Source organism: Lagenorhynchus albirostris, chromosome 8 (assembly GCF_949774975.1).
Source record: "Lagenorhynchus albirostris chromosome 8, mLagAlb1.1, whole genome shotgun sequence".
NCBI lineage: Eukaryota > Metazoa > Chordata > Mammalia > Artiodactyla > Delphinidae > Lagenorhynchus > Lagenorhynchus albirostris.
In genome coordinates this window covers 54459509-54472263 of record NC_083102.1, presented here as the reverse complement: position 1 = coordinate 54472263, position 12755 = coordinate 54459509, and the positions used below count along the sequence as shown (strand labels likewise).

Genomic DNA, 12755 nt, shown 5'->3' with positions numbered 1-12755 from the left:
TAGATTTCTTATTATATGTAACACACACGTGTGTGTGTACGTGCGCATGTGTGTGTTACACATATATTTATTTATTTTATGCAGCTGTGGCCTGTCCCAGCTGCCTGGTTGCTATGGGAATAAGCTGAAGTTAAGGAATTTTGTGTTAGCATAAATATAAGTGCAGAAGAGGACACATACAGGCTAAATTCTAAAGAATCAATCCCAGTTGTTATCTAGTTGTTCTTTTAAAATCTTAACAATTGTTCTAAGCCAACACAGAATTTTTTTCTCTTGAGGCAAAACAAGTTAAACAAGACTAGTAAGATATGAGAGTGAGGATTACTTTCAAAATTCCTTAAAAATTAGAGTCAATTTTTAAAATTCCAGAGAAGCAAAACTTGTTTATAGAAAAATGATACTTTCTCTAATATATAAAGAACCCCTAGAAATTAGTAAGAATATGACAAATGACACGTAACTCTACTGTAAATTGGCAAAAGATATTAGTTGCTCACAGAAAAGGAAATACAAGTGATCCTGAAACATATGAAAAGATGCTCAGCCTCGTCATAAAAGAAGCATGTAAATTTAAATTATATTAAGATTTTTTTTGTCACCTAACAGGCAAAATTGAAAAGTTTGGAGTGGAGAAGAAGCGTGGAGTGGAGAAGAAGCGTTCTCATGTATTGCTGGTAACAGAGCCAACTGGTACCATCCTTTTGGACAACAATTTGACAGAAGTGTTCAAAAGTATAATTGTATACAGTTGACCCCTGAACAACACAGGAGGTAGGGGCGTTGACTCTTCTGCAGTCGAAAATCTGCCTATAATTTATAGTCTGTACTTGGTATCTGTGGTTCCACATCCCTGATTCAATCAACCGCCATGGAGTACTGTAGCGGGTATTAATGAAAAAAGTCCACGTATGATGGATCCATACAGCTCAACCCGTGCTGTTCAAGGGTCACTGTATACTTATTAATTCTTCAACCCTACTTCTGGTACTTTATCCTTCAGATATACTTGTACAGATGTGATGCGCCTATTTATGTGTGTGTATACGGGTTATAATATTTATAATGGCAAAAACACTGGAAACAACCCAAATGTCCATAAGTAGGGACAGGTTAAATCCATACAATGTGAAACAATGTGGCTGCAGGAAAAGAGGGAAGCCACACTGGCCTCCTCTATACAGTGACATGAGAGGACCTACAGGATGCATTAATGAGAAAAGCAAGACCCAAAATTGTTTTTAATATGGAACTATGAAAATATATATTCATAATTTATTACATTTACATAAAGGAAAGAAACATAACAGAAACTAATAAGTGGGGGCCTGTGGTTGGGGCAATCGTTCTGGGGAAGTAGGCAGGTGGCAGACAGGGTGGGGAGGCTTAGTACTGTGCTCCTTTTTTATATGGTTTGATACTTTGAATTGCTTAAATTTATTATCTACTCAAAAATTGGACAAAGTATAATTTTTCCCATCTATCAATCACACTCCTTGGTATTTACCCAAAAGAGTTGAAATCCACTGCCAGTGATGTTTAGAGCATTTTTATCCATAAATGCCCAAACCTGGAACAATCAAGATGTCCTTCAGTACGTGAATGGATACATAAACAGTGGCGCATCCAGACAATGGAATATTATTCAGTGGTAAAAAGAAATGAGCTATCAAGCCATGAAAAGACCTGGAGGAACCTTAAATGCATATTAGTAAATGAAGGAAGTCAATCTGAAAAGGCAACATCCTTTCAGATGATTCCAATTATATGACATTCTGGAAAAGGCAAAACTATGGAGACAGTAAAAAGATTAGTGGTTGCCAGGGCTTAGAGAAGAGGGAGGGATAAACAGGCAGAACACAGAGGATTTTTAGGGCAGTGATGCTACTCTGTGTGATACTGTAATGGTGGATAAATGTCATTATACTTTGTACAGACCATAGACTGTGCAACACCAAGAACGAATCCTAATGTAAACTATGGACTTTGGGTGATAATGATGTGTCAGCTTAAGTTCATCAAACTGTAACGAATGTACCACTCTGGTGGCGGATGTTGATAAGGGGGGGAGGCTGCACATGTGTCAGGGCAGGGGATGTATGGGAAATCTCTGCACCTTCTGCTCAGTTTTGCTATGAACCTAAAACTGCTCTTAAAAAATGAAGTCTATCAAGCAAAGCAAAAAAAGTATGTCCTCATGGCTCAGACTTTCTTCTTTTCCCTCAGACTTTCTAAGGCACTCTTTGGGGGTAGAATAAGGAGGTGGAAAGTGGGGTGGGACAGGTGGACCCTGGCACTAATATTTTCTCCTCTGGGAACGTGTATCTTCTTCCCCAGCACTCCCCTGATGGGTCTGCTTAAGTGCTGCATGAAAAGGCTCGTAGATTTGCTCCCTTTGCCTCAGTCTATTATCTTGTCTCTCCTTGACTCCTCTCAGGGCAACTCAGGAAGCATTTACCACATCTACTCTCATCCACAAGCACCAAGCACTGCCTGGAGTATCTTTTTTGCTAGTCAGCACCCATGCCTTACATTCATCTAAACACGTTATTCTTTTGGACCCCCATTACCTTTTATATATTATGTGTCTGTGGTTGCACTTGTACATAATATTAATAACTTATATATATATATATATATATATATACACATACCCTAATTTATATATGCCTACCAGAAGAGTCACATAAATAATGTGTTTTAAACATTCAATAAAATTCAGAGCAGCAGACATTCATTGAACCAAAATACATACTAGTCACAGCCTCTGATCTCATGAAGTTCCCAATCTGTTAGTTCAATTTGCATTACATCATAGTACTTTCCAGACACATTTAAAAAATGCTTTTGTGTGTTGCTTATTAAGATAAATTCTATTCACACCAAAATAAACCAAATACTCCATGCTTTCTCCTCTAGAAACTTGGTGGGCCAAATGACTATCTTAATTGTTCCTTTCTGCATCAACTTTATTCATTTACACCCTTTTCATATTCTCCTCTGCTTTATTTCCCTAGGACTTAAGATTTTAGATATTAACATGAAGAAGTTAGGCTTCTTTATGAACCCACACCTGGAACGTTTATAAAGAGCTGTGTTCTCACTTAAAATCCATTAGTGAGAGCACTTAGAGGATGCTTCTTGTTTAGTTAAAAAAAAAGAAAAAGAAAAAAAATCCATCTTAAATTAAGTATCTATAGTCTTTCATAACACAGAAGTTATTTAGAATTTTCAGTAAAAGTGCAAAGGGTCCTTGGGGCAGCCAAAGAAAATAAAAGAATTCTCAGCACATGGTGTACTTTCAGAAGAAAAATATTAAGAGTAACAATAGTTTCTAAACTCAGTCATTCTTTGGGATTGATAACTTATTCCTGATGGTCCCCCAAAAGAGAGGAAGGAGAGAAAAAGAATATACTTGGATCCTGTAACAGTAATTATTCATAGCTCTTTTCCCTCATAAAATAATGGACTATTAGATCTTCCATAAAATCCGTTTCAGTAATTTAATGGTAGGTCTGCATTTTATAATCCATGTTTTGTAAACAAGAAAAAACAAAAAGATTATTTTACAATAATTCATTCCACTAATTTTTATTAAATTCCAAACCTTTCATCCCTCCTATAAAAATTAAATAGCCCATTTTGAGATTCTTCTTCCATTAAGCATAATTATTAAAACTGAAAGTTTCTTGACTGCCACCTACTGGTAAGAAAAAAGTGACAACTTATTTTATATAAAAGTTCTGCGTTTTCCCTCAGATTTTCTGGTTTAGGGGTTTAAATATTTAACATTAAAAAAGATGGAATGTTGAACATACAGAACATTTTATATGTTTAAACAAATTAATTGATCATGTATTACTAGAGTTTTAAAAAATAAATAAAAATATGATTTTTCCTTTTTACAATGTAATACTTTCCCTAGTATTATTACTAGAAGTCACACAGATGGATTACAGTAGCTTGATTTAAAGTTTGTCTTTATAGACATGGATGCTAGTCTAACTGATGATGAAATGAAAGGTTACTTCAAGATTAGCCAGTCAAATCAAACGAAGAACATAGGGTGGAAAACTCTCACGAGGGTTGTCATTCAGTCTATCTTTGCCAACAAATAAACTGTGAAAACCAAAGGACAACTCCAATAAGAGGTTGAATACACAATGGCAAAAGTAACCAGAATTTTCCCAGGTAATATATTAGCTCGAGGGGGAATATTTATATATTCACCCTTTTCATAGCAGAAGCACTTAGTCATTTGTAATTAGTGAAACATACCTGGCTTAAAATGTGGTAAAGAATGAACTCCAGGCCACGTGTCCTCATTTGGCGTTCCAAGAACCTAGTGGAGAGCAGGAAATTGTGGAAACAGACTTATTATTTCCAAAGCACTCAAGATTCTCCAGTGCAGAAAACAGTACACTGCATATGATGAAACTCTGGATTTTTTTTCCCATTATCGTGTGCCAGGGATTTTATTTCAGTAAAACAAACCCAGCTAAAGAGCCACCCAAGTTGAATGTCTGTGTTTTAACAAATGCAGCTGAATGCGGTAAGACAAGTTAAATCTGCTGCATTTTATCAACTCCAAACTTAGTAAGCAGGCTTACGACTCAAAGAATGAGCTGTCATCTTCGTGGAACTGAATAAAGTATGTATGTGTCCCTCATGATTCTTTCATGAGCTTTTATCCTTCACTCTAGTATCAGACGTGTCATCATTTAACAGTTCTAAGAATTCTGTCATTTCTTCCCCCACATCCTCTGTCTGGGCATCAGAATGTTTCAAAGAAGCAGAACAGACAGCTTGGGATGCTCACATTCTTCACTGGCCATACTATTTGTTAGAGTTAACATCTCTAGTCACATGATATATAGTTTCCTCATTCCCAAATACTGTTCTCCCTACACTGTCTCTCTCTATCCATACTTCCAGCTTCTTTCCGCATCTACTTTTCTATCCCCACAATGTTTGATCTGGTCAAAGGCATTAAAAGGCAATTCCGATTCACGTATAACGAGCACACTTTATTCAAATTTTCAGTTCCATCATCTATTGCTATTATACTCAATGATCATGGTAAATCACTGATGGAGAACAGTGGAGATGAAAGGTTTAAGAACCCAGATCATGGAGACAGACTCCTCTGATCCCCTACTTACTAGCCATGGGACTTCGAGCTTCAATTTCCTCCTTTGTAAACTAGGGATGATGATAACAGCACCTTTTTCATCTGTGTGAGAATACTACCTGGTATGCAGTAAGCACTATGTAAGGATCAGATACTATTCAAAGCACCCACAGAAAATGGGGTCAGGTCAAGGAGGTGCCGGCAATGGAGGAGAATCCAGCCCACCCACTTTTTCCATAGGGATTCCCTGATCTGGGGGTCAGTGCCAAATGCTGTAACTCAGACTACGATGGACCAATATGACAGTCAAATGAGTTAGAAAGGGGAAGAGATAAAGCCAGAAGCTGGCAAAACTGGAGGAATGGCAGACATCATGGGGGGAAATGACACCTATTCACTCATCTCTGAGGATTAGCAGATACTACTAGGCAATAAGGAAATACAGAGCTCTGGCTCTTTATGCATAGACTTCCTAGCGGGTACAGGGCTGTGAAGGCAAGGCGGGGCACACATACAGCAAGCGACTCACTCACTGCTTCCTGCTCTGGCGAATCAGGGTTAATAAACACATGTATTACGTTCCTCACTGAAACACGGAATTCACTGAAACACTGGGTGTGAACACAGTGTTCAGGGGATCAGACAATACAGTTCTTGCAAGCACTAATTAACACTAACAGGCAGATCTACATAAACAAGGTCACTCTATTGATGGGCTAGGTGGGGATGCAAGGCGCTAGGTGAGAGAGGGCTCTAAGAGTTGTAAGATAGGAAAAGAGACAAAGACAAGCCTGACATAAACAACTGTGACAACAGTGTCTCTGCAAAAGGCATGTCCTCCTTTCTTTCCACTAATTCTGATCATTATTTCAAGAGAGGGAGACAGTCAGGTGTGCGGGCAGCACACAGCTCATCTGGGGGATGCTCCTCTTTTGAGCTCCCACTGAATTCTACATGAAGGACAAAGGGGTTTGACAGTATTAAACTTTAGCAACTAAAGGGAGAAACTCTCAGCTCAAAATCACATCTTGATCATGACAAATCCATCACGTATGAAATAGACCCTCTAAGGTTTTATAAACAATGAAAAGTCCAGCCAGAACGTGAAACTTGTTCTCTCACTCCTAGTAAAAGTATGATTGATACCCTGACTGTACCTGTTTCTACAATGTTTATGTTAACAAAGCTTTTTCAAAGGCACTATCCTCATCCAGATCCAGTGTTCTGTTTCAAAGTAATTATCAAATACTATGGCCATCCCATAAAAATTACCTGCAAAGAAAAAATACATCAGACTTTTTTTGAGTTATTATAGCATTGACTGATGAGATTCCACACCTCAAATTATTCTCCTGTCAACAACTACTAGGCCATTTGCACAGGAAATAGAAAGTAGGCAAAGGAAAATAAGAATTAGAAGTCAATGTTGCTTCCTGTAAAAGCCTTTTTGGGAAAGGCAATTTGGGTTAAATGTATGCTTAGAGATGATAGGCTACTTGTGCACTAGGGAAAGTGGGTGTGTACTGCCTCTGATGTCAGATTTTCCTTTGTATTAATAACTAAGAAATTCCACTACCAAGATACTCTGAAGTTAGAAGGAAAAAGAGGTACTCTCTAAAAGTCAAAAATAATCCTTTGCAAAAAAAAAACCCAAAAAACAAAAAAACAGTGCAGAAGATAATTACATCTCAACATGTAAAATGTGTGCCTCAACATTTAAAGTGTGGTCCCCATATCTGTAAATAAGCAGGCTTCTAATATCTGAGGTCACCCTCAGTCTTGAAACAACATGCTGTGATATGCGAAAAAGTCCTCTATGTGTTCATTTAAGCTGCTTCGCCTTAAACCTGTGCCCGTGGCTTGTATGTCTCCCTGCCCCTTTGCTGGTTCATCTCTGCACTCAGTTAACATTTACTGTGTTCACCACAGAAGACAGAAGGATGAGACTGGGCTCTGCCTTGAGGCGCTCGCTCCTACTCTGGTGAGACTGAGGAGCGGGACGGTGATGAGCTGCCTTCGACATAAGAAGAGCTCTCTCAGAAGTGTGAGGAGAAGCGGGCAAGAGCCCAAAGCAGGGTGTGCTTGAGGCTACCTGGGGGCGGGGAAAAGCTGCCAGGGAGAGGATCTTTCAGTGGGAGACGGAACACAGAGTGATGGTTGCCCAAGTAAAGAAAGTGGGGGGGGGGCCCCAAGGGGAGAGACAGCTGAGTATTCTGGTTATAAGGAAAGGCTATATTAAAATAATCTTGGGCTTCCCTGGTGGCACAGTGGTTGAGAGTCCGCCTGCCAATGCAGGGGACGCGGGTTCGTGCCCCGGTGCGGGAAGACCCCACATGCCACGGAGCGGCTGGGCCCGGGAGCCACGGCTGCTGAGCCTGCGCGTCCGGAGCCTGTGCTCCGCAACGGCAGAGGCCACAGCAGAGAGACGCCCGCATACCGCAAAAAAAATAAAAATAAAAATAAAATAAATGTAACAGTAAACTGTAAAGTGCCCTAAAGATGTAACTGTCACTGGCAGAGCCCATTAACAATTCCCAGGGAATAAAAATAGTATCTAGGTAATGAAATAAACTCTAACCTTTTTTCTTCGCCTTGGCGCTTCGTCTAGTTTCACTTGCTCACAGGGAGCCACGGGCAGAGGCCTCACACCAGCCCTTCGGCCCAAAGTTCCTGGTGCAGAACCGCCCTGCCGACACCTCGGCTCGGGACCGTGTGCAGACGCGCCGAGCACGGAACGACGCACGAAAGACGTGATTCAAGATGGCGGTGGCGGGCTGTGTGCAGAGAGTCTGCGCCCAGCACCGTGATGATCTGGAGCCTGAGCCGTGCAGCCCCGCCTACCGCTCGAGAGCTCCGCCTCTTCCCCCCCCCCCGCCCCGCCCTATAAAGCAACCCTGCCGGCGGCCTGTCGGGGAGTGTGTGTGCTCTAGAGCCGGAGCTTATGCCTCTCCATTCTCCGATCAAAAGAGCTTTCCAGGCTTCCCTTGTGGCGCGGTGGTTGGGAGTCTGCCTGCCGACGCAGGGGACACAGGCTCGTGCCCCAGTCCGCGAGGATCCCACATGCCACGGAGCGGCTGGGCCCGTGAGCCATGGACGCTGGGCCTGCGTGTCCAGAGCCTGTGCTCCGCAATGGGAGAGGCCACAACAGTGAGAGGCTCGCGTACCGCAAAAACAAAAAACTCCATTGTTTAAGTTCTCATGATGCTCCTGACCCCATGCCTTCCCAAGGTGGTTTCCTCTTCCGGAATGCCCTGTCTCCACTGGCCAGGTTAACTCCTACCTCTGTTTCTAGCTTCATGGGTCACCTTTTCCTGAAAGACTTCCTGGACTCTGGTCCAAGTTACCTGCTATGATCTCTGTGTTCTCTGAGGGCTTTGTGCAGACTTCCATTATAGGACCACTCACTGCCTCATAAGCCTTAGATCTGTCTCTCCACCGGACCATGGACCTCCAAGTAGAGACCATGACATTTTTCTCTGGATCCCTAGCGCCTACCATGTGCCTGGTACCAAACATGCACACAGTAAATGTTGAATGAATGAAGGAACGAATGAATGGTGTGTCTGGGTAACAGCGCGAAGTTTCGTGGGCTTTATTGTTGGCTGGGTTATGGGATGGGAGGCTAGGGCCAGATACTGAATGCATGAAGACTGACTGCATTTTCTCTCTCTTTCAAGTTGTCACAAACTGCAGGTCACATGACCCACTGGAGGACAGTAAATTTCATTTAGAGTGTTGATATCAGCATTTTTCAAAAGATGAAATCCAAGAGAAGATGTCAGAGGGTAACAGACACAGTAAAGATGCATGTTGTTTTTATGAAGCAACATTTTATTCAACTTTTATTCATGTTATATCTGTGCATGTACATATGTATATGTGCATTGTGAGTCATGATGTAAAATGCATTTCTTACTGTTTAAGAGCCAGTCGATAGGGAACGAGAAAGCTGAAATCAAGAATGCAAGTTTGGGAGCTGAGGGCAATGAGTTTAGTTCTGGGCCTATTAAATGTCAGAAATACCTGCAGGTCAAGACAAAGGGCCTTTAAAGGACAGGTGGAAATACAGATATGGATCCTGAGAGAGGGATTTAAGATCAAGAAAAACATTTAGCGTATATACATTTGTAGAAAGCAAATACCAAAATAGCTCCAAAATGGTCTCCCTTCCCTATATTGACATGTATACAGTTCCCAAAGGGTGTCTCTGTGATTTCCTGGACTTTTAGCATCTGTTAAGAAAAACAAGGGGAGCCTGAACCAAGATTGCAGAGTAGAAGGACGTGAGTTCACTCCCTCTTGTGAGAACACCAGAATCACAACTAGCTGCTGGACAATCACTGACAGGAAGACACTGGAACTCACCAAAAAAGATACCCCACATCCAAAGACAGAGGAGAAGCCTCAATGAGATGGTAGGAGGGGTGCAATCACAGCAAAATCAAATCCCATAACTGCTGGGTGGGTGATGCACAGACTGGAGAACACTTATACCACAGAAGTCCACCCACTGGTGTGAAGGTTCGGAGCCCTACATCAGGCTTCCCAACCTGGGGGTTCAGCAATGGGAGGAGGAATTTCAAGAGAATCAGACTTTGAAGGCTAGAGGGATTTGACTGCAGGACTTGTAAAGGACTGGGGGAAACAGAGACTCCACTCTTGAAGGCACACACAAAGCAGTGTGCGCATGGGACCCAGAGGCAGGAGCAGTGAACCCAGGGGAGACTGAACCAGACCTACCTGCTAGTGTTGGAGGGTCTTCTGCAGAGGCGGGGGGTGGCTGTGGCTCACCATGGAGACAAGGACACTGGCAGAAGAAGTTCTGGGAAGTACTCCTTGGCGTGAGCCCTCCCAGAATCTGCCATTAGCCCCACCAAAGAGCCCACAGGCCAAACAACCAACAGGGAGCCCCACTCATCAGCAGTCAAGCGGATTAAAGTTTTACTGAGCTCTGCCCACCAGAGCAACACCCAGCTCTACTCGCCACCAGTCCTTCCCATCAGGAAACCTGCACAGGCCTCTTAGATAGCCTCATCCACCAGAAGACAGACAGCAGAAGCAAGAAGAATTACAATCCTGCAGCCTGTGGAACAAAAACCACATTCACAGATAGATAGACAAGATGAAAAGGCAGAGGGCTATGTACCAGATGAAGGAACGAGATAAAACCCCAGAAAAACAACTAAATGAAGTGGAGATAGGCAACCTTCCAGAAAAAGAATTCAGAATAATGATAGTGAAGATGACCCAGGACCTCGGAAAAAGAACGGAGGCAAAGACCGAGAAGATTCAAGAAATGTTTAACAAAGACCTAGAAGAATTAAGGAACAAACAAACATAGATGAACAATATAATAACTGAAATGAAAACTACACTAGAAGGAATCAATAGCAGAATAACTGAGGCAGAAGAACAGATAAGTGAGCTGGAAGACAGAATGTTGGAATTCACTGCTGCGGAACAGAATAAAGAAAAAAGAATGAAAAGAAATGAAGACAGCCTAAGAGACCTTGGGGACAACATTAAACGCAACAACATTCGTATTAAATGGGTCCCAGAAGGTGAAGAGAGAGAGAAAGGACCAGAGAAAATATTTGAAGAGATTATAGTCAAAAACTTCCCTAACATGGGAAAGGAAATAGCCACTCAAGTCCAGGAAGCACAGCGGGTCCCATACAGGATAAACCCAAGGAGAAATATGCTGAGACACATAGTAATCAAATTGGCAAAAATTAAAGACAAAGAAAAATTATTGAAAGCAACAAGGGAAAAATGACAAATAACATACAAGGGAACTCCCATAAGGTTAACAGCTGATTTCTCAGCAGGAACTCTACAAGTCAAAAGGGAGTGGCATGATATACTTAAAATGATGAAAGGGAAGAACCTACAACCAAGATTACTTTACCAGGCAAGGATCTCATTCAGATTTGATGGAGAAATCAAAAGCTTTGCAGACAAGCAAAAGCTAAGAGAATTCAGCACCACCAAACCAGCTCTACAGCAAATACTAAAGGAACTTCTCTAAGTGGGAAACACAAGAGAAGAAAAGGACCTACAAAAACAAACCCAAAACAATTAAGAAAATGGTCATAGGAACATACATATCGATAATTACCTAAAAAGTGAATGGATTAAATACTCCAACCAAAAGACACAGGCTTGCTGAACAGGATACAAAAACAAGACCCATATATATGCTACCTACAAGAGACCCATTTCAGACCTAGGGACACATACAGACTGAAAGTGAGGGGATGGAAAAAGATATTCCATGCAAATGGAAATCAAAAGAGAGCTGGAGTAGCAATACTCATATCAGATAAAATGGACTTTAAAAAAAAGAATGTTACAAGAGACAAGGAAGGACACTACATAATGATCAAGGGATCAATCCAAGAAGAAGATAAAACAATTACAAATATATATACACCCAGCATAGGAGCACCTCAATACATAAGGCAACTGCTAACAGCTATAAAAGAGGAAATCAACGGTAACACAATAATAGTGGTGGACTTTAACACCTCACGTACACCAATGGACAGATCATCCAAAATGAAAATAAATAAGGAAACAGAAGCTTTAAATGATACAATAGACCAAAAGATTTAATTGGTATTTATAGGACATTCCATCCAAAAACAGCAGATTACACTTTCTTCTCAAGGGCGCACGGAACATTCTCCAGGATAGATCACATCTTAGGTCACAAATGAAGCCTCAGTAAATTTAAGAAAATTGAAATCATATCATCTTTTCTGACCGCAATGCTATGAATTAGAAATGAATTTGAGGAGAAAAAATGTAAAAAACACAAACACATGGTGCCTAAACACTACGTTACTGAATAACCAAGAGATCACTGAAAAAAATCAGAGGAAACCAAAAAATACCTAGAGACAAATGACAATGAAAACACGACAATCCAAAACCTATGGGATGCAGCAAAAGCAGTTCTAAGAAGGAAGTTTATAGCTATATAAGCCTACCTCAAGAAACAAGAAAAATCTCAAATAAATAATCTAATCTTACACCTAAAGGAACTACAGAAAGAAGAACAAACAAAACAAAAAGTTAGTAGAAGGAAAGAAATCATAAAGATCAGAGCAGAAATAAATGAAATAGAAACAAAGAAAACAATAGCAAAGAACAGTAAAACTAAAAGCTGGTTCTTTGAGAAGATAAACAAAATTGATAAACCATTAGCCAGACTCATCAAGAAAAAGAGGGAGAGGACTCAAATCAATAAAATTAGAAATGAAAAAGGAGAAGCTACAACAGACACTGCAGAAATACAAAGCATCCTAAGAGACTACTACAAGCAACTCTATGCCAATAAAATGGACAACCTGGAAGAAATGGAATTCTTAGAAAGGTATAACCTTCCAAGACTGAACCAGGAAGAAATAGAAAATATGAACAGACCCATCACAAGTAATGAAATTGAAACTGTGATTAAAAATCTTCCAAAAAACAAAGGTCAAGGATCAGATGGCTTCACAGGTGAATTGTATGAAACATTTAGAGAAGAGCTAACACCCATCCTTCTCAAACTCATCCAAAATATTGCGGAGGAAGGAACACTCCCAAAGTCATTCTATGAGGCCACCATCACCCTGACACC

General features: G+C 40.9%; 1 protein-coding gene across 1 annotated transcript in view; it reads right to left on the bottom strand.

The window, feature by feature from the left end:
• CDK14 (cyclin dependent kinase 14) overlaps positions 1–12755 on the bottom strand; it is a 581983-nt gene that overhangs the window by 128016 nt on the left and 441212 nt on the right. The window contains exon 11 of the mRNA XM_060157002.1: positions 4276–4339. Within this exon, the coding sequence (XP_060012985.1) occupies positions 4276–4339 (64 nt within the window). The remainder of the gene's footprint in view (positions 1–4275; positions 4340–12755) is intronic.